We start from the raw sequence: 21,905 nt of genomic DNA, 5'->3' as shown, positions 1-21,905 counted from the left end.
GAACCCCACTTTGGGAACACTGGCTTAATGTTCAAGCAAGTGTGTCCTAATTTCACTTTGTTATCACAGCTGAAATGATTCCCCAAAGACATACCCCAACATCTACACAGTGGCAACATGAGCACAAGAAAAGAGAAAGAGCTTCTTAGAAATGTGCCTTTGCCTACACTTAAGCAATCTCTCCCCGCATAATAAATCTGAATGAGGCAAGGATAGGCCACCCTAGGGATGGTAAAGAGGTTTCAACTCATGTGCCAATTTTAGTCAGCTGGAAGCAACTGCCTGGAAAGCTGTATTGAGAGCACACCAAGGCCATGTCCAGGGAAATGAAGCAAGACAATCAACAGCAATATCACGCCTGGCACCCGTGCTACCACCTGCCATCACCACGCTAAACAGACCACTGCCCAGTGTCACCCCTTCAACCCACGATCCACATTGTGGCTCCAGTAAACTGGGCTTTGAGGCTACTTCCTCATGAGGCAGCACGCAAACTCAGAACCGAAATGGGGCCCAACTGGTGAACTTTTAATAAGAAAAGTGAGTGATCAAAATGGAACTAGGTGGAACAAATTCACCCTTCCAAATATCTCTCTCCCCTGTGGTAACCACTCTGAGGAATTTTTTTCTCCTGTGCAGCTATAAATGGCTACAGACCAGCAAAGAGAGGCAGTCACAGTTTGGATGACACTCTGGTGAATGTGAAACTGTAACTACTCTCTCTTCTTTTTTCTAACTTCCCTTTTCTATCCATCCTCAAATTTTCCATGACTGAAAGAGCAACATGGATGCAGTTAATATATACTGGATTCTGAATACACACTTCCACTTGGGAAAAATGAGAGAGAATAAATAATATGTTTTTGTGGAGGTCACGTTTAGTGGTGTTTTCTAAATGGGAAGGGGTGGGTTAGTATCATTAATACTCTCATGTGGCCATTACATACATGATTTAAAAAGAAAGCTGAACCAATTGTACCATCAAGTTACTGAGCAGGAGACGTACCTCAGAGGTAGTAGGACACAGTAGCGCACTATGACGCCCAGCACCCACACCATGGTGAGCTTCGGACTGATGTACTGGAAATTTACATTGGTCCTTGTGAGGAGATTCCATGACACTAGCTCCTCTGAGGAGAACCTCTGGGTCACTTCGTCTTCCACAATGGCTTCCAATCCCTTCTTGGAGAAATAAAACACGTCAGACAGCTCAAAGTCCCTTCCTCGCAGACCAGACAGCCCTTTTTCCATGGGTGACTCATCTCTTTGGATAATACCTTAAAAGAAAGCATCAGGACATAAGAAAATGCCATAGGACAGAAGAACAACTGATCAAAGAGGCTACTTTAACTGTGCAGAAGACAAATAAATAAATCTAATGGGTAACATGAAGCAGATTTCAGAAATAAAAGACAAGCAACTGAAGTGGGAAAAGAGGTAAAAATCCCTGAGTCTGCATGAAACGGCTTCTACCCAATGATTTCAATTCATTACAGAGGAATTTGGTCCTCAATAACCCTTTTGCTTGCATCTTCTCCCTACGAATCATTAGCAAAAGAACTCAGAGAAACAAACTCTCCCCAAGTATAAATCTAGACTGTGTAGAAACAAAGATTTATGCTTTCCCCAGATAAAAACTATAAAGCCAGAAAGCAAGCAAAATGGCAAAAAGATATTTACCACAAATAACAAAAGTTTGATGTTTATAATATGTAAAAATTATTTAATAAGAAAAACATAGGCTCCTGCAAAAAAGTAAGCAAAGTTCATGAACTGAATTCGTAGAAAAAAGATAAATAGTTAATAAATATTTCAAAGCCTTTTTACTAGTAATCAAAGAAATGTGAATCAGACAAAGAGTGGCCTATTTGCATGATCAAATCAGCAACATGTTTGTTTAATGATAAAGTTCAAAACAGAAATAACACAGGTACTCTCATACTCAATTTGTACAAGTGTGGAACTAGGAGCAATTTTGTCAAAATCTGTTTGGCATGAAGAAACTAAAAATAGTTTTGCTGATGAGTCAATAATTCCAATTCTAGGAATCTGTCATAAGAAAATAATCAGAAACGCAGGCAAGAGTGTTCACTGTAGCATTTTCATTATAATAGATCCAGACAGGGATTTCCCTGGTGGCACAGTGGTTAAGAATCCGCCTGCCAATGCAGGGAACATGGGTTCGAGCCCTGGTCCGGGAAGATCCCCCATGCCGTGGAGCAACTAAGCCCGAGCACCACAACTACTGAGCCTGTGCTCTAGAGCCCACGAGCCACAACTACTGAAGCCCGCATGCCTAGAGACCGTGCTCCACAACAAGAGAAACCAATGCAATGAGAAGCCCTCGCTCGCCGCAACTAGAGAAAGCCCGCACGCAGCAACGAAGACCCAACGTGGCCAAAAATTAATTAATTAATTAATTGATTTAAAAAAAAAAAGATCCAGACAATGAGATATAGTATATCCATTAATAAAAACTATAATGTTAATTTAAAAAAAGTCAGGATCTAAAACTATGGTTTACTCTTAACTCTATGAAATATATATATAGTAAAAATGTCCAGGGCCTCCCTGGTGGCGCAGTGGTTGAGAGTCCGCCTGCCGATGCAGGGGATACGGGTTCGTGCCCCGGTCTGGGAGGATCCCATATGCCGCGGAGCGGCTGGGCCCGTGAGCCATGGCCGCTGAGCCTGCGCATCCGGAGCCTGTGCTCCGCAACGGGAGAGGCCACAACAGTGAGAGGCCCGCGTACAGCAAAAAAAAAAAAAAAAATGTCCAGAAGGAAACATGAAGTGGTTATCTCTGGGCAATAGGACTAGGTTTTCCTCTTTATACTGTTACTGTATTTTCCATAAAGAAAATAATTCAAAGATTTTTTAAAATAGCATAAGTTTGATAGATTGAAAAATGACTACTGCCACCCAGTTCTACCCACTGAGTAAAAATAATAGATGAGATCTTCAAAATAAGAAGTAGCTATATACACAATGACATGGCTATCTATTTGTCCCTATGGGGTGTATCACAAATGAATTTACTTCTTATATACATTAATTAGAAAAGTCAAGACTTAAGACGTTAAGTTCCCTGAAAGAAGATCCCCTTTGATTTTCTCATTTTTCAGTTTACTAGGAAATCAATGAGGAAAGTGGAGACAGCTATGTTATCTACCCTCTGGAGAACTTGGATGTGCATCTGTAGGAGGAGCTGTAATATACCCATTTTTTGAAGGAATGGCAGTAATGCACTGGAGTAGAAAGTGAAGAGGATCTGGAATCCAAAGTCAAGTTCTGTTAGGACAACCACCAGCTTGCTCTATGACCAGGGGTAACCAGTAAGTCACCTCACTTGGTGTCCTTCTTTATAAAATGGGGGGCAAGGGGCTGGGAAAGTCCTTACAAAGGCTAAAGTTTTCTGATTTTACTTTTGAGGGTTTTGGTGGGTTTTGTTTGGTTTTGCCCACATGCAAAGCTAATACCTAACCACCTTAAGAATGAGAGCACTAAAGTAAGTTCTTGAATGATCATTAGATTCTCTTTTTCAGTAGCGTACTCCAAGTGGTTTAATCTTTCCTCATCTCTGCAAAGAGTTTAATCAGTATTAGAAAATGAACCAAATAGATTTGCTACTGAATTACCCTCTTGCTCTGTAGGTACTGCAGTACCACTGAGAGCAGGTTACTCAATCCGAGCACTGGCCAATATTTAGCAGTGCAAGAGTTTCATTATTTAGCAATGTACAGACATTTTTTATTAAGTCTAGAAGGGAAGAGATGAACAGTTACTTGGGAAATCGCTGAATGAAATACACTGGAGACAGGAGACTGCCCTTCTAAAAAGTAACCTTTTTCAGAAGGACCAGAGATAAAAATACAAGTTCAAGTTGCCTCATATTATTTAACTGAGCCAGGAGAGAAGAGATCTGTAAACAGAAGCCAATCCCTCAGCCACTACACATTTGATGTGCAATGTTTTCTCTGCCCTCTAACCTACTTTATTGTGTGTAACTCAAAAAAAATATAACTCAATTTTATACTTTCCTTAAGCCTCTTTCGAAAGTATGTGGGTAACTGCAATGCATCTAACTGACAAAGGATTCATTTCCAGAATATATTAACATACAAAAAATTAATAAGAAAATGTCAAAGAACTCAGTTAAAAAAATGCTTAAGTTGGGCTTCCCTGGTGGTGCAGTGGTTGAGAGTCCGCCTGCCAATGAAGGGGACACGGGTTCGTGCCCCAGTCCGGGAAGATCACACATGCTGCGGAGCGGCTGGCTCCGTGAGCCATGGCTGCTGAGCCTGCACGTCCGGAGCCTGTGCTCCGCAACAGGAGAGGCCACAACAGTGAGAGGCCTGCGTACCGCAAAAAAAAAAAAAAAAAAAAAGCTTAAGTATATGGCAAGGAATTCATAAAAAGAGTAAGCCTTAATGACTTACTTACTTTTAAATAAACATTTAAAATGATGTTCAGCTTCCCTATAATCAGAGAAATGCAAAAACAACAATGAGATACTATTTCATACCCATGAAGACCGATAGAAATTTTTAATTGAATACTATCAAGTGTTGGTAAAGACCTGGGACAATGGAATGTAATTAGCACAACCACACTAGAAAACAATTTGGCACTGTCTAGTAAATTTAAAGATATTCACAGCCCAAGACCCAGCAACTCTACTTCCAGGTACACCACAGGAAGATCTGCATTTAATAATTGCAAATATACAGAAAAACTGCAGTGATGGTTCACTTTACCCAGATCCACGAACCGCCAACGTTTTGTCACATTTGCTTTACTGTCATATCTCTGTATGTATAAAACAATACTATTTTCTGAACCACTTGAGAATAAATTGCAGACATCATGCCCCTTACCCCCAAATATTTCAGCATAGATTTACTTAGGACATGGAGCTTCACTTATTTAACCACACGGGGCTTGCGGGATCTTGATTCCCCAACCAGAGATTGACCCAGGGCCACGGCAGTGAAAGCACCAAGTCCTAACTGCTGGACCACCAGGGAACTCCCATAACCACTGTACAATTATCAAAATGAGGAAAGTTGACATTACTGCAACACTAGTATCTACAGACCTTATTCAAATTCTGACAATGGTACCAATATCTTTCATAGCATTTTTCTCCTGGTCCAGGATTCAACCCAGGATTGTACAATACCTTTACATGTCGTCTCTGTAGTCTCCTATTATATGAAAAGTTTCCTCAGCCTTTCTTTGTTTTTCAAGATACTGACATTTTTTAAGAGCACAAGCCATTTATTTTGTAGAATGTCTCAATCTGGGTTAACGTGATGTCTCTTCATGCTTAGATGCAGGTTGTACACTCTGGGCAGGAATACTATGTAAATGATGCTGTATCCTTCTCAGTGCATCACATGGGGAGGCACTGATGTCAGTTTGTCCCATGATTTGTGACGTTTAATTTTGACCACTTGGTTTAAGGTAGTCAGTGCTTACAGGGTTCCTCCACTGTGAAGTTACTATTTTTCTCTTTTTGATTAATAAGTAGATAATTATTACCTATAAGTATCTATAAAAGGGAGATGCTTTGAAACTATGGAAATATCCTGCTCCTCACACTTTCACCCCAAATAAATTGGTACTATGTGTCTTTTAAAACAGTATTTTCTCTCTCCTTCATTCCTTCTACATTTATTATTTGGTATTCCACTTTAAAGAAGAGCTTTTTCCTTATATTCTAGAGAGTTTCTTATAAAATTGTACACAAACAGGCATATATAAGAACATCTTGCCACATTGTTTATAATAGCAAAATAGTGGAATCAATACAAAGGTTCATTCAATAGGTGGATATACAGTAATATATACAAATATCGGGACTTCCCTGGAGGTCCAGTGGTTAAGACTCTGTGCTTCCACTGCAGGGAGCATGGGTTTGATCCCTGGTCGGGGAACTAAGATCCCACATGCCACCCACATGGCATGGCCAAGAAAACTTTAATTTAATTTAATTTTAAAAATATATATACAAATATCGAATCATTATGTTGTATACCTGAAACTAATATAATGTTATATGTCAAAATTATACGTAAATAAATGGCAGCTCATATTTTTTTAAATGGATATATGAAGTATATACTACACAGAAGTTAAAAGAAATTAACTAAAATTTACCAAATTAGATAATTCGCAAATATCAGAAGGAACACACAATTGAGAGTAATATGTGAAAGGTGATATTTTTATAGAGTTTGAATAATGCAAAACAATAAATACTATGTATTGTTTAAGAATACATACATGTATAGGGGAAGTATGAAAATATGCATAAAAATAATAAACATCAAAATCAGAGTAGTAGTTTCAGGTTTGGCAGGGCAATGGAATCAGGGAGGGATAAACAGGAGAATTTGTTTTGTAAAGTTTTATTTATTAAATTAGGTGGTGGCTACACATGTGCTATAACCAAGAAAAAAAAAAAAAGTTACATGGAACTGACAATTGTTCCCAAGATGAAGCTCTATATTGTAAGAGAGCAGGTACTAGATTAAGAGCTCTTTAATAAGGCACACAAAATCTGAAATTAGGTATTATAAAATTAGATGTCAAAAGAAGCACTACTGAATTTATAATGTTACTTCCTTCCTGAATATTGACTACTGGAGGGTCAGAAATACTGACTGAATTCACCCTAAGTATGAACTTCTAACAGGAAAAAATATCCAATTCACTCCACGTATAGGGGATACTCACTATGTATCAGGCATCAAAATACACCTTAGAAAAAGAGGAAATATTTCTTTTGACACCAAAAAATGTTCATAAGTAGACCAAAAGTCTTCAAAATATAGATATAAATACATATCAGATTTAACTAGCATGGACAGTTTCTATACTGGTTTTATTGTCATTAAGGAAACCTCGTTATTATTAATAAATTAATCCTGATCCTTCAGAGCAACCCACAGTTCTTAAATTGGTAAAACCCTGATTCTAGAAAATATTTCCTTTTGTTTCGCAAGTTAATCTCAAAAAGGGAAAGCCATAAACATTTGAACTTTGTCCTTACACCAGTGCTTTGGCCAACACGACAAGGTTCATGCTTGGATGAAAATAAAATTAGAACAATTATATCTAATGCAAGAGATGAATTGCACAAGCTGCCTATGCCACCTGCCTTGAGCAAGTCACTGGTACATAAATAATACCAGCTATGAAAGGCCTGTTAAAAGAAATGGAGGCTGAAGTTAAAACCATCTCAAATATAATTAACTCTAAATTAGCTGAGTGAACTCTTGGAATAACTGCCCATTTATAAATCACGCTAGTTTTTCCATCTTCCAGCTGTAAAGTATGCTTTCTAGGTCAGCAATTACAGAAAATCAGGGTCCACCACAGACCAAAGGTGGATACAGCAGGCTTATGTATAGAAGTTGATCCTTAACCTACCAATAGGCTATATTCCAAAAGTCAGAAGCTCAGAGTTTAAAACACACTCTCATGGAAACTTTGAATTAATCTGTTTGAGCTAGAATCCTATCCAATCATAAGCCTAATTAACCCAAAATATACGTGATCATATAGCAGCAGTATCATGAAATAGAAATCTCCTTTAGCACTGTTTCCACAGGAAATTTAAAAATTAAATCTGGCTTGGAATCAACAAAAACAAAACAAAAAACTTCCTCATCTTGTAGTGACTTAGAGGGGGCGTTAGGGGCACTTTTTGGGACACTGTTAATGTTCTATTTCTTGATCTAGATGAGAGGTCCATGAGTACATTTACTTTGGGAAATCCATCAAGTTGTACATTTATAATTTTACATTCTTGTCTATGTATATTATGCTTCAATTTTGTAAAAATTGTACTTGAGATCTGTTGTACAGTATGGCCTACAGTTAACAATCATACACTTAAAATTTTGTTGAGAGGGTAGATCTTATGTGAAGTGTTTCTACCACAATTTTAGAAAAAAAAAAGAATTGAAGGAGACAATATCTGTTAATCCCTTATTTCCATGATTTACGTATTATAGGATTAAATAAATACTAAATAATATTAAATAAATACATCCCTTAAAAAAAAAAAGTTTACTCTATACCACCCTACCCAATTATTAAGCAATTGGGCAGGAAGGAGTTTACGTGTCCCAGCTCCAACTAGTGGTGGCAAGGTCCTTTTTCTGCTATGAGAATCTCCTCTGAGGGTCTCCGGTTCTTGGCAAGAAAGCCAGGCCTACATTCTTCCCTCCCATGCCCCAATATCCTTCCTGATCCATAAATGTCATTGGCCTGATTAAAGAGACCAGGGTAAAGTAGCTGTAAAGATTAATTGTATGTGGGCTTCCCTGGTGGCGCAGTGGTTGACAGTCCTCCTGCTAATGCAGGGGACATGGGTTCGAGCCCTGGTCTAAGAAGATCCCACATGCCGCAGAGTAACTAAGCCTGTGCACCACAACTACTGACCCTGTGCTCTAGAGCCCGCAAGCCACAACTACTGAGCCCCTGTGCCACATCTACTGAAGCCCGTGCACCTAGAGCCCATGCTCTGCAACAAGAGAAGCCACCGCAATGAGAAGCCCACACGCCGCAACTAGAGGAAGCTGGCGCGCAGCAACGAAGACTCAACGCAGCCAAAAATAAGTAAATAAATTTATTTTTTAAAAAAAGATTAACTGTATGCGGTTGGGGCTGGGGAGTGGGGTAGATCAGAGCAGCTGGGATTAAAGGGCGAAAATATTCAGTGCCAGCCTCCGGAGAGATAAGACCCATGTTCAATCCCTTAGGCATAGTTCAAGGTCCTGATACAATTCTAACAAGCCAGAGCGAAGGACAGATCCCTGAACAGACCACTGAGCTCGGTTCTCATTCTTCTCCAGTTCATTAATCATCACAGATATTAACACACTAATGAGCGCATCAACTACGCAGTCCCCCAACTGCACAGGTTTCCAGTCCACTTTTTGCCACCTTTTTTCAAAATAATTTACCATCGCAAAGCTAAGCTTGAGATATACCACGTGCAAAAAATTCCCTGGGCCGTTAGTCAAGTTACAATTTCCAGCACATAAATTAGGCGATTTGACTATGCTTATTTCACAGTGAATACTTTGTGTTCCTGACTATCACTGCTCTCTTTCCTAAGTACTTTTTAAAAATCCAGTTTACTGTTATTAACTTAGTTAATTAACTTAGTTAAGTGTAATAATGGTATCCAGATTATGTTTTTAAAAAGTCAGATTTTTGAGATGCATACTAAGGTACTTAGAAGTAAAATGACATAATATCTAGTTTTAAAATACTCCCATAAAAGGACATTCATTAAGGTAAGAGTACGGGGGATGGGGGTATGGGATGAATTGGGAGATTGGGGTTGACATATAACACTATTGATACTATGTATAAAATGAGAACCTACTGTACAGCACAGGGAACTCTACTCAGTGCTCTCTGGGTACCTAAATGGGAAGGAAATCCAAAAAAGAGGGGATACATGTATATGTACAGCTGATTCACTTTGCTGTACAGTAGAAACTAACACAACATTGTAAAGCAACTATACTCCAATAAAAATTTTTAAAATGAGTCACTACAATTATACATTAAAATACATGACAGCACACAAAAAAAGTGAGAGTACAGTGTTTCTGATTGCTTATCTGTGTTCTCTGATTTTCGACATTGCTCACATACTACATCTGTAATTAAACTTTTAATTAAATAAAATACTTCTACAAAGGAAAAACTGAAAAAAAGGATAGATAAAGCAAATTCTTGTTGATTTTGGGTGATGGCTATAAGGGAATTAACTGTACTATTCTCTTTACTTTTTAAAACTGAATACTGTATTTTTTTTAATCTGTTTAAGAAACTCATTTGAAATGTCAGTTTAGCTGGGAATCAATTTCCTCATCTAAATCTCATTCATTCGTTCATTCAATCATTACAGAGAGAGTGCCAGGCCAGGCGCTAAAATATTCAATACACAGATGGGAGAGGGAAAAAAAGGAGCTGAACTAACTCAGTAATTCTCAAGCATGGCTGCACATTAGAATATCTTTGGAATCTATAAAAGTAAAGACATCAGGGTCCAACCCCAAATCAACTAAATTAAAATAATTACACTTTTTAAAATATATAGGAATGGGGGAAAAACTATAAGGAAAGATATCAAAATATTAGGTCTTTTCTGAGTAATAGGATTTCATGTGGGTAACTTTTAATATTCTTATACATCTGCAATGTCTAATTTTTCAGTAAAGTATATGTATTATTTTATATAGTGAGAGAAAAGTACTAAAAATGCTATATATATATATATATATATTTTTTTTTTTTTGCAGTATGTGGGCCTCTCACTGTTGTGGCCTCTCCCGTTGCGGAGCACAGGCTCCAGACGTGCAGGCTCAGCGGCCATGGCTCACGGGCCTAGCCGCTCCGCGGCATGTGGGATCTTCCCAGACCGGGGCACGAACCCGTGTCCCCTGCATCGGCAGGCGGACTCTCAACCACTGCGCCACCAGGGAAGCCCTAAAAATGCTATTTTTAAAAACCAAAATGAGATATGTACTACTACTTACCCACCACAATGGCTATAATTAAAAGGGCCAAAACTACCAAGCACTGAAGAGGCTATGGAATGCAGACGTAACTCTGAGAGTGTACAACCATTTTGGAATACCATTTAGCAGTTTCCAACAGTTAAACACACTTGTTTACCCTATGACCTGGCAATTCCGCTTCAAGGTATGTACCCAAGAAAAACAAGTAAACAGGTTCACAACAATGGCCACAGCAGCTTTATTCCTAACAGCTAAAAACTGTAAAATAACCCAAATGTCAATCAACACAATAATGGGTAAACAAATTTTTATGTATTTGTATAAAGAAATACTCCACAGCAATTAAAAAAAAATCCACTGATTCATGTAACATGGAGAAATCTCATAAATATTATGCTGCTTGAAAAAAACACAAAAGAGCCCATTCTATATTTCATTTATGTGAATTTAAAAAAAATAGGAAAAACTAATTGATAATGACAGAAATCAAAAGAGAGGTTATAATCAGGGCTGAGGGTTGAGTCACACCTACTAGGCAGGGCCTGAGAGAACTCTGAGATCATGAATATGTTCTTCAGCTGAATCTGGGTGGTAGTCACATTGGTTTACAAGTATGTAAAAATTCATCTTGTTGAACAGTTGATATTTGTACAGTTTAATGTATGTTAATTATGCCTCAATTTTTGGGGGGAATCAGAAAACTGTTACAGGGACTTCCCTGGTGGTCCAGTGGGTAAGACTCCATGCTCCCAATGCAGGGGACCCAGGTTCAATCCCTGGTCAGGGAACTAGATCCCACATGCTGCAACTAAGAGTCTGCATGCCGCAACGAAGATCCCATGAGCCGCAACGAAGACCCGGTGCAGGCAAAATAAATAAATAAATAAATAAATATTTTTTAAAAAGAAAACTGTTACATTTAAGAGTCTTCAGAACTTTTAGCTATAATCCCAATTAGAGGCTCTAGCCAATCATACCTACCCTTCCCACGAATAATTTTTGTCTTCCTTCCTAAACTAAAAAGACAACTGACATTTATTGAATGCTTCCTGATGCCAGACTGTGTGCTAAACCCTTGACATGTACACTCATGTAATCCCCATAATCCTATGAGGTATTTTCTGTTATCCCCATTTTACAGACTAGGAAACTAAGGCTCGGAATGACTGGGTAACTTACCTGGAGCCATGGGAAGAGAAAGGAATAGAACCAGGATTTGAAACCAAGTCTGTGACTCCAAAACCAAATGTTCTCTCATATCTTAAACCTTCAAATTCCATGTCACTCTGTCCAACAGTTGCTCTTTGACAAACCTCAAAGATGTAAGATCTTTCCCATCAACTCCACATCAGCCCCAGTTCTTCCTTGCTAAAGAGAAGCCCTGAGTAGCACTTCTACTGAGTATCTGTCCTACCTTTGAAGGAAGAAATGGAACTTTGATATGGGAAAACCTATAAGTGGCCTCCATCTGTCATTAATCTGGACACGCACTTGTCACTGACTGATTTAGGCTTAATCATCCCTCCCAGGAAGCAGGAACTCAAGTCACTGTTTTTTTCTTTCATCTGAGGCAGGAATCTTTTACAGCCCGGAGCACACCCCATTAGGTCTTCCTACAATAAGCCCAGTAAAAAACAGCCCCTGGGCAGTGGTCCATTTAATACTCCCTCAGTTTGTAGTTCAGCCAGGTCCGAGTTGCCCGAGGAGGCTGTTCTGTCCAAGTTGTGATGCAGCACACAGATGTCCTGCCGGTATCCTTCCTCTTCAAGTCCTCTCTGAGGCAGAAGCAGCTGTCCCAGGCATCTTGCAGGTTAATCAAGGCTTAGAAAGGATAATCACCCTTGATATTTTATTGTTGTCACTGTTAGGGTTTATTCTAAAGTCATTTACCTCTGTTATATCCTCATGAACCTGGACTGTCACCCAGCCAAGGTTTGTAGAAAACAGCCTCTATACAACCTGCTATATCTTCAGCCATGACTCTACATTGAGTTCAAGGTCTCTGAGCCAAAGACAGATTGACTGTAAAATTAAGAAGGTTAAGCTTCAGTCTCCTCACCTGCATGGCCCCTTCCAAGCTCCCACACCTAAATTTGTGTATTCTTTTTCTTAAAGAGAGTCTCCAAATTGTATAAGCTTCAGGCCCCTACAACCTGGATTGGTCCCCACCTCTGAATCAAAATATCATTTTGTTGCCAAGAGCGACAGATCTATGTTAACCCCTCACCCTACAACCTAAAATGATTTAGAAGAAGAAATACTTAGGATGAGAGAAACATGTTATTACCAGTAAGTATTAGAACACCGAGAGTTCACAGACACACATTAACATCTTTCTGCTTAGTTTCACCTATTATTGATAATATTTTATCTATTTGATTGTCAAATTAGCAATATACTTGTAAGAGGGGTTGCTGTTGGCTAGGTCATTTTTTTGGTTGCTGTTTTAAGGTTTGAAGTTTATCTCTTCTTGGAAGTAGAGAGATTGGTAAGGATGAAAAACAAAAATATGAATACAATGCAAACTGAAGAAAAAAAAACCTCACTACATAAAAGTTTCACAGGTTTCCCTGCTTTAGAATGAGATTCGTATGTACCATATAATAGGTCCATAAAAAGAAAAGGGGGTAAAATCAGCAGAACTATCATGACCCATGATATACATGAAATGTGCTCAAAATAAATGCTGACTTAGCATCTCCTTTGGTTCCCTAAGAGCTACTCAATCATGATTGCCTAGTTTTTAAAAAAGCTTTAGCGTTATGAAACTACTCATGCTCCCCCACCAGTAATGTTTCCCCAGTTGGCACATTTAAGAGTCACATTCAACTTTTTTTTTTAACATGAAAAGGGTAAAGTTTACTTTAAACACCTATACATCCCACTAGTTAATCCAAGTAAGAAAAACAAAATAAGGACAGGGGAGAAAGTCCACATATAATACAAAATAAGAATTTACAAAGAAGAAATAACATAAAAAGTATAAAAATCATAAGAAACAGCTTTGCACAAAGTCCTATGCAAATGAATATAATAAAAAGCTAGGCAAAATAGATAGCTTTCTAACTAAGAAAACATTACTAATACTGACACCAAGAGATGAATGCTCTAAACGATGGGGGGGATGGTTCAGGCAGAAATGTGAGCGCTGGGGAGCAGCAGATGAAGATTTGCGTGACCACCACTCATCTCCTGCTGTGCGGCCCAATTCCTAACGGGCCTCATACCCGGGGATGGGGGACCCCTGCTCTAAAGAGGACCATTTGCACAAATGCAATAATGTTGTAGGGAGTAAGGGAACTTTACCTGTCCCAGACCCAAACCGTTTTACAAGGAATTTTACCAAACATTTAAATCTGAGAAGAAAGGGTGTAAAGGGGAAGGAGGGAAGTAAGTAGGTAGGTAATACACTAATCTCAAATATAAGGATCAATTGCAAAAATCCTAACTCCAATTTTGGCAGACAGTTTCCAGCACCATATTATGACCAAGCAATGTTTAGTCCATAAACACAAAGATGAATCTAATATTAAGCTATTAATGTAATTTACCATAATATGCCTAAGTGGGTGGGGGGAATACTCATCACCAAATATGCTGAAAAGCATGACAAATTCAACATTCATTCTTGATTTACAAAACAAGCATCAAGAAGTATTTCCCATAAGATGGAAAACTAGATCAAAGCCAACCTGATGCTTACAGGGAAGACGCTGCGGGCACTACAGCCTGTCCCCAGCAGGAACAGCAACTAACACCACTGCTAGTCAATGCTGTATTGGGGTAGCAGCCAGCACAATTAGACAAGGGAAAGAAATGAAGTATAAACTGGAAAAGAAATAAAATACAAACTAAAGTTGAATAAGAAGTGGTAAAACTATCACTACTAAGATAAAATAGCTGCATGCCTGAAAAAAAAAGGAAATCTGAAACCTACATAAGTAGAATTCTTACTTTTTTATATCCTTCTGCCTTACTAAAATCAAAGCTTTCCAATATACAGACAACAATCAGTTAGAAGATATGATGGAAGAAGAGACTCCATTTATGATATGTACTGGAATTATAAACTTAAGAGGAAATGGACACTGTCTAAGGAAAACTTTCAAACACCTCTGGAGGGTACAAAGAAACACCTAAACAAATGGAAAGATGTAGTGTTCTTGGAGAAGAAGACTCAACACAGATAAGGTCAAACCACCCTCAGTAAATTTATAAATTTACCACAATGCCAATAAAAATAGATAGTTGTGGGCTTCCCAGGTGGCGCAGTGGTTGAGAGTCCGCCTGCCGATGCAGGGGACACGGGTTCGTGCCCCGGTCCGGGAAGATCCCACATGCCGCGGAGCGGAGAGGCCTATGAGCCATGGCCACTGAGCCTGCACGTCCGGAGCCTGTGCTCCGCAACGGGAGAGGCCACAACAGTGAGAGGCCCGCGTACCACAAAAAAAAAAAAAAAAAAAAAAAAAATAGATAGTTATATTTCCTCTGGAGCATAGACAAGCAGAATGTCAAGATCATACGGATCATAAGCAAGAATTCACAAGACAGTTCTGTAAGGAAAAGCAATGAGAACGATCCCTGCCAGATATTAAAATGTCAATAATTAAAACAACGTACCAGTACATGAGAAGACAAGTAAACATTGCAGAATAGAAAGTTCAGGAATAGATCCAAAACTACACTAGAATTCAGGAAATTATTAAGGTTTCATCACAAATCATTTGGGTAGAGATGGGCTTTTTAATAGACAGTGTTGCAACATCTGGATAGCCATCTGGACAAATACACCAGAATAAATGAATCAAAGATTTAAATTGTTTTTTTTTAAAGCCATAAAAGTAGTCAAAGAAAACACTGGAGAATTCCCTTAAGACTTGGCAGAGGGAAAACTTTTCTACTAAAAAAACTAAAAATCCAGAAGCTATAAAAAGAAATTATTGATAAATTTGACTATATAAAAATGAAAAATATCGAACTTCCCTGGAGGATCAGTGGTTAAGAATCCGCCTGCCAATGCAGGGGACATGGGTTCGAGCCCTGGTCCCAGGAGATCCCACCTGCTGTGGAGCAAATAAGTCTGTGCGTCACAACTACTGAGCCTGTGCTCTAGAGCCTGCAAGCCACAACTACTGAGCCCGTGTGCCACAACTACTGAAGCTCTCGTGCCCAGAGCCCATGCTCCACAACAACAGAAAGCACTGCAATGAGAAGCCCGTGCACCGCAACGAAGAGTAGCCCCCGCTCGCCGCAACTAGAGAAAGCGTGTGCGCAGCAACGAAGACCCAACGCAGCCAAAAATAAATAAATAAATAAATAAATTTATTAAAAGAAGAAAATATCTGCATAGTAAGAAGCATGATAAGCAAAGGGGAAAATACAATTGCAAACTGAAAGCAGTATTTTTATCTCAGCCCAGACAAAAGCTAATGAATCACTTTAATATATGAGAAGGTCCCAGAAATCAAAGTGAAACAGAAATCAAGAGAGAGAGAAAAATGGGCAAAAGAAAAGAAAAATTACCAAAAGACAGTTTCCAGAAAAAGAAATACAAATGGCCCTTAAACATAAAATGTGTACCAAATCACACTCTCTATAAAAGAAATGCAAATTAAGAGTAACATGAGTTTCCACTTCTCACCCATCAGACTGGCACAAACCCAAAAGTTTGACAGACATTTACACCATTGGTGAAGCTGTGGGGAAAGAGGCACTTCCATACACCCCTAGTGGAAGTACAAATAGTACAACCATTAATGAAGGGTGATTTGGCCATCAATCAAAATTACAAATGCTCTCTGACAGAGCAATCCCATTCATGTCACAAATTCATGTTACACGTAATTCATGTTACAAAAAGTGTGAATTGCCACATATTTTTTCATAGCAAAAGGTGGAGAACTACAGGTAAAAATCCATTTGCATTGATGTAATGAAATTTCTTGTAGCTGTTTAAAAAAAAGAAACTTTCTAAGTAATAATATGGAAAGGACTATAGGCTCTAAGTGAAAAACTGGCTCAGAGTAGTGTTTACTGTATATCATCTTTGGTATTAGCAACTCAAGAAAATAACAAACATTTCCATTACAAGAGCACGTTTGAGGTCACATAAAGAACCACTGGAACATCCATAAGACACTAACACGGCACAGAGGTAGAAAGTGATGGCTGGAAGCTACACTTACCAAAGCACATGTTTTTAAATTGCTATGATTTTTGTACCATGTGAATGTAAATACTACCTATGCCAGAAAGTTTTTAAAAGATGTGTAAACCCAAATTTAAAATGTTTACACAATAACTTGCACACACATATCCTTTGTGTGTCATCTGCTGGCTCTCCCAGAATCCCATCAGTCTGATGGCTCAGCCTGTGCAGATGCAACAAAGTGAAACCGTACTATGATCACTTTCCACATAAACCAGTGTCATCCCTGCATTTCAAATCTTACCCTAAAATACGTAATTTCTACGATAGCTTTAGAAGTCCCTAATAACCCCACCACTACCTCACGTGTGTAACACTCACAGAAAAGCAGTTTACAGATAAGGTATTCACTGTTTTTATTTCTGAAAAAGAGTTGATAGAAAACATCTATCGAAAAATATAGCACAAAAGAGTATCAGTGGACAGAGGAATGAGGAGAGAGAAAACACAAAGTTAGAAATCTCTCGCCTCTGAGTTTCCACTCTCTCTGCTCCTATTCTTTTCCCTGGTTGATCCTCATCTGGTTCATTTATCTCTTCCTGCCCCCCTTTTTTCTCTAGCCTCTATAAATGTCTTTCACTCAGTGAGTTCATTCAATCTACCATTTCAACTTCCACCCTCTGCAAATAATTCCCAAATGTACATCTATAGTTCTGACTTCTTCCCCAAGGCTCACTTTTTTTTTTTTTTCTGCAGTACAAGGGCCTCTCACTGTTCTGGCCTCTCCCGTTGCGGAGCACAGGCTCTGGACACGCAGGTTCAGCGGCCATGGCTCACAGGCCCAGCCGCTCCACGGCATGTGGGATCTTCCCGGACCGGGGCACGAACCCGTGTCCCCTGCATCGGCATGCGGACTCTCAACCACTGGGCCACCAGGGAAGCCCCAAGGCTCACATTTTTATATGGCTGCACAGACCCTCCACCTCTTCACCAGCCCCATGGCTCTGGTTCAAGGCCCCAATACCTTCCAGAATGGCTTTCCATCTACCACCCTCCTTTCTCCACTTTCCCCACCCTCTTCCTAACCCTGCTTCCAAAAAGCTACCAGATTTGTCCTGAATTTAATTAAGTAATTTCTTGGCCTGGAATTCAAGGCTTTTTAGGATTGAAATATCCAATCTCGACACTTTGCACCTCCAACTCATCTTCACGCATCCTAGCTACAACCAGACTAAATCAGTTCTTGGGCCCCTAATATCTCTTAGGCTCTCCTACTCTCCTGCCTTTGCTTGCAATTTCTTCCACCTGATACCCCTTTTTCTAAAATTACTCAAGATTCTTCACATCAGCATACCTCCATTTTCCCCTTTTTTCATTTTCCTTGAGGCCATGAACCACCAACCCCATTCATTATATGATGCAGGAGTTGTTTTAACTGATTATCAGCAAAGACAGGAAAAAAAAGTCCATGTTACATCAAACTTACAAAACATCACTTATAAGTTTCTAAAACTAAATCAGGCTTACACTAAAAGACACAATGGATGACTTGTCCTGTGAGGGTGACGGTGAAATGGCAAGGCAATGCCCTTCCTTAAAAAAAAAAAGATGTTAGTTCTTTTTTTTTGATTACAAAATGCCTGTTTTTCTCTTGTACACATACCCTGATACACACGCCTCTCTATTGATTAACAATCTTGGGCACAGGCTCATTGAAATGAGCATCAGAGGCTGAGCACCGTCACACGCTGGGATTTCGCAATGCCTGCTGGCATCACACACGATGTCTGTTGTCGAGGGTCATGTGGGTTGACCACTGACTGGCAAGGAAACTCACTGTTTAGAACATATGAGTCACTGAAAATGAGGACGTTCATTTAGTCAAGTAAATTTGTGTTAATGCTGTTGCAGAAGCAGGAAGAGGAAAGGATTCATCTGCATGATACACTAACAGATACCAACTTAATTTAATAAACAAAAAGCTTACCACACTTTAAAAAAAAGAACATACACCTACCCTTTGCAAAGGCTTGGAGTACTTTACATAGTCTAGCAAGCAGGTGAATGCTTGAATTAATCACACATAGCCAACGTCTGTACTCTCTATCCAATCTTAATCTCATTTTCTCTCTCTCTTCTTTTTTTTAAGGGATGGTCTCTGGAATTCATTATCAACTTCCCCTCTGCTAGTTAGCTATTTATTTATTTATGTATTTATGTATGTATGTATGTTTGTTTGTTTGTTTGGCTGCACCGGATCTTAGTTGTGGCATGCAGGATCTTCATTGCTGTGTGCGGGATCTTTAGTTGCGGCATGTGGGATCTTTTAGTTGCGATGTACGGGCTCTTAGTTGTGGCATGTGGGATCTAGTTCCCCAGGGATCGAACCCGGGCCCCCTGTATTGGGAGCACTGAGTCTTAACCACTGGACCACCAGGGAAGTCCCTCCCCCCTGCTTAAATCAAGAGAATGCCACTGGTTTCAAAGGGATACCCGAAATCACTGCCCTTAATGCTGTTTTCTCTTGCAACTTGAAGAAGTGTGTCATTTGCTATGTGTATGCACTGTCTCCAGAGTACCTTAAATTTTGTAAAGGCCTGAAGCCATGTTCCTCCAAGTTGCTGTCCTCTGCATACAATGCATTTTTCCAGGTATCCAAAGATAAAAAGGCCAAATGATCCACCGACAAAGTTTGTCCATGGCATCCCCTGCACCCTCAGGCATCAGGGTCCACTTCTATTTCCCAGGTGAAATTAGCAGGTGCAGGCTGCCCAGTGCTCAACACCAGAGAAGCACAGAGGCAAATCCTGTTTCCAGAGAGAAACACCTGGAAAGGAAGAAGGCTCTAAAGCCCTAACAGAAAAGCGTCCCGTTCTTTACTCTTGTTCACCAGGTATCCCAGAAGTTACAGGAGACATAAGGGGTCTACTGGTTCTGCTCCCTGAGGAACCTTCAGAAAATGGGCTAGGGCTCCAGGGTATAGAAGCTCTTCTCTAGCCAGCCCAAGCTTTGGGGGAAACAGAGCTTTTGAGGAAGAGAAGCAGAGATACCAGGCACCCGACCTAGAAAAGCGAGTGAAGGGGTCCAGAGTAGAGCTTTTCATCACACTGTTCTGAGGTTGGTACACCAAGGAGGAGTAAGAGTTTTGCTCACCCCCAGGGCATCCAGACATCACTGGCTTCTTCCTACCCCAACCCATGAAAAAAACTGTCTAATCACAAGTCCAATGGGATCTCTCCTTTCTCTGAGCCCCAGAGCCTATTCTCAACAAACGTAGAACCCACACTATCTGCTGCCTATCTCCCCCACCTTCCATGTACGAGGCATGCTTTGTACCCTCACCCCTCACTTTCTTGTTGGTTTGAAAACTTATGCTGCCCCAAGTGCTTCAGCAAAACAAAAAGGAAATTTGGAAGTGCTATTACAAAATCTCTTGAAGAAAGGAGAAAAGGTGAAGAGGGATTGAGGAGTTGTTGCTACTTTCTGGCAGAATAAAAGAACTGATGAAGAGCTTTCTTGCTTTCTCTGCCCATAGAGCCAGTGACCCACAAGCAGACACCGATGTTACAGAGATAAACGCCACGTAAAGACAGATTGAAAACTGAAATACTTAAAACATTTATAGGGAATTTGTTACAACCAAGACAAAAAGGCACTGCTAAAAAATGAAAAGAGTTTTGTTATATAATTTATACCTCTCCCAAAATTCTCAAGTATCTATCCAATTTGCAAAAAAACCTCTATGTAATCTACCTACTAGCCTGGTCCAGTTTTCGTACCTTTTTTTGCTAACGAGAAGTTCTTTCTTACATCTATCAATATTTTTACTTCAATTTAAGCCAATCTTTTTATTCCAACTTTTATGGATATGGAGGAAAAGTGGGATGGCTTCCTCCTTCTAATAATTAACCAACTGAAAAATGTATAATCCCTCAGCTTTTTATTTTCTTTTTCTAAATTCAATAATCAACCCTCACAGATCTCATTCAACCCTTTATACGGGCTTCAGAATTTCCTCTTTACCACCCTTCATACAAACAGTAAACCTGGACTTACCTGTGCCTTTATATCACATCTAAACTGCTTTGCATTTGAGGCCCTTCATAACCTAATCTTATTTCTATCTGTTGTCTCTTCTATAAAGTAAGCTCACTCCTACTGCTATTTAAATGATTCCCTCATTTTCCCAGTTTAGAAAGCCATCACCTTAGTTAACCTCAATCCACGGCCACATGGCCAGTTCAACACCATACATCCACAAAAAACTCTCTCTGATGTCCCCCATCCAAAATGATCTCCTTGTATGCTGCGCTCATTAAGTTTCTTCCTCAAATTAATGATATTTATATGTTTGTGGACTTCAATGCCACCAGTGCTGCCTGATTCTCAAATGCCACATGGATATCCGGATCTTGGTGATATCTCCTTAACTAGGCTAAGGGTTGCTTGAGGGCATAGTTCCAAATATAACGTAGGCACACGGAAGACATGCAGGAATCACTGTTCATGGCCAAGACCAGGGCTAGTGATTCAAAGCAGCGCATCACTGTGTATTTAAACATGCTGGCTCTTTTATGCACTGCAGCATCAGTCTAGGTTCTGTGCCCTGCTTTCCACTGCCTGCTTATCTAAAACTCTGCCTGGGGCTTTCTGAAGGGGCCAGTTCCTATCATGTATGTAACCAAGCCTGGTTTTTTAACCCATTTTGGAGCATCCTCCTTGGGTAAAGGATCTTGAATGTTTTCCCTCTCTCTGGTGGCTCATTCATCAAAAACATCAAGGTTACTTTAAACTCTATTCCTCTTTCCTAGGCTGTTTAAAACCTGACTAATTTAAGAGCATTCAGTCCACCATACTGCACTTCAATGATGTCAAAGTCGTCAACGTAACCTCAAACAATACAACCAACTCTAAGCCAAACCCAATTACTAAACAGGTTCCCTTCCTTTCAGTTAGTGGTCCTCTGATGAGCAGTGTGAGAAGCCCTATCTAATCTCCAGATCAGGAGTGTGACAAGGTTTCATCAGGAAGGCCAACCCCAGGTCAGTTGGTAGTGAGAAGCTGTCTGCAGGTTTGTGCTAAAGAGCACTTCTGAGGCCACATCTTGGTTCAGTGACAAAGACGTCATCAATTAGTGATGTCTGCCAGGGTCATGGGAAGGGTAACAGGTAGAATGGATTTGTTGACTCTGTTATTTGGGGTTAAGAT

General features: G+C 39.7%; 1 protein-coding gene across 5 annotated transcripts in view; it reads right to left on the bottom strand.

The window, feature by feature from the left end:
• GPAT3 (glycerol-3-phosphate acyltransferase 3) overlaps positions 1-21,905 on the bottom strand; it is a 58,399-nt gene that overhangs the window by 18,185 nt on the left and 18,309 nt on the right. For all 5 annotated transcript variants that reach the window (XM_060093419.1, XM_060093446.1, XM_060093427.1 and 2 more), the window contains one exon: positions 1,007-1,277. In XM_060093419.1, coding sequence (XP_059949402.1) covers positions 1,007-1,277 — 271 coding nt within the window. The remainder of the gene's footprint in view (positions 1-1,006; positions 1,278-21,905) is intronic.

The sequence above is a fragment of the Mesoplodon densirostris genome, chromosome 1 (assembly GCF_025265405.1).
Source record: "Mesoplodon densirostris isolate mMesDen1 chromosome 1, mMesDen1 primary haplotype, whole genome shotgun sequence".
Taxonomy (NCBI): Eukaryota; Metazoa; Chordata; class Mammalia; order Artiodactyla; family Ziphiidae; genus Mesoplodon; species Mesoplodon densirostris.
Note: the sequence above shows the minus strand (reverse complement) of the source record. Positions and strands in the feature narration are given on the sequence as shown.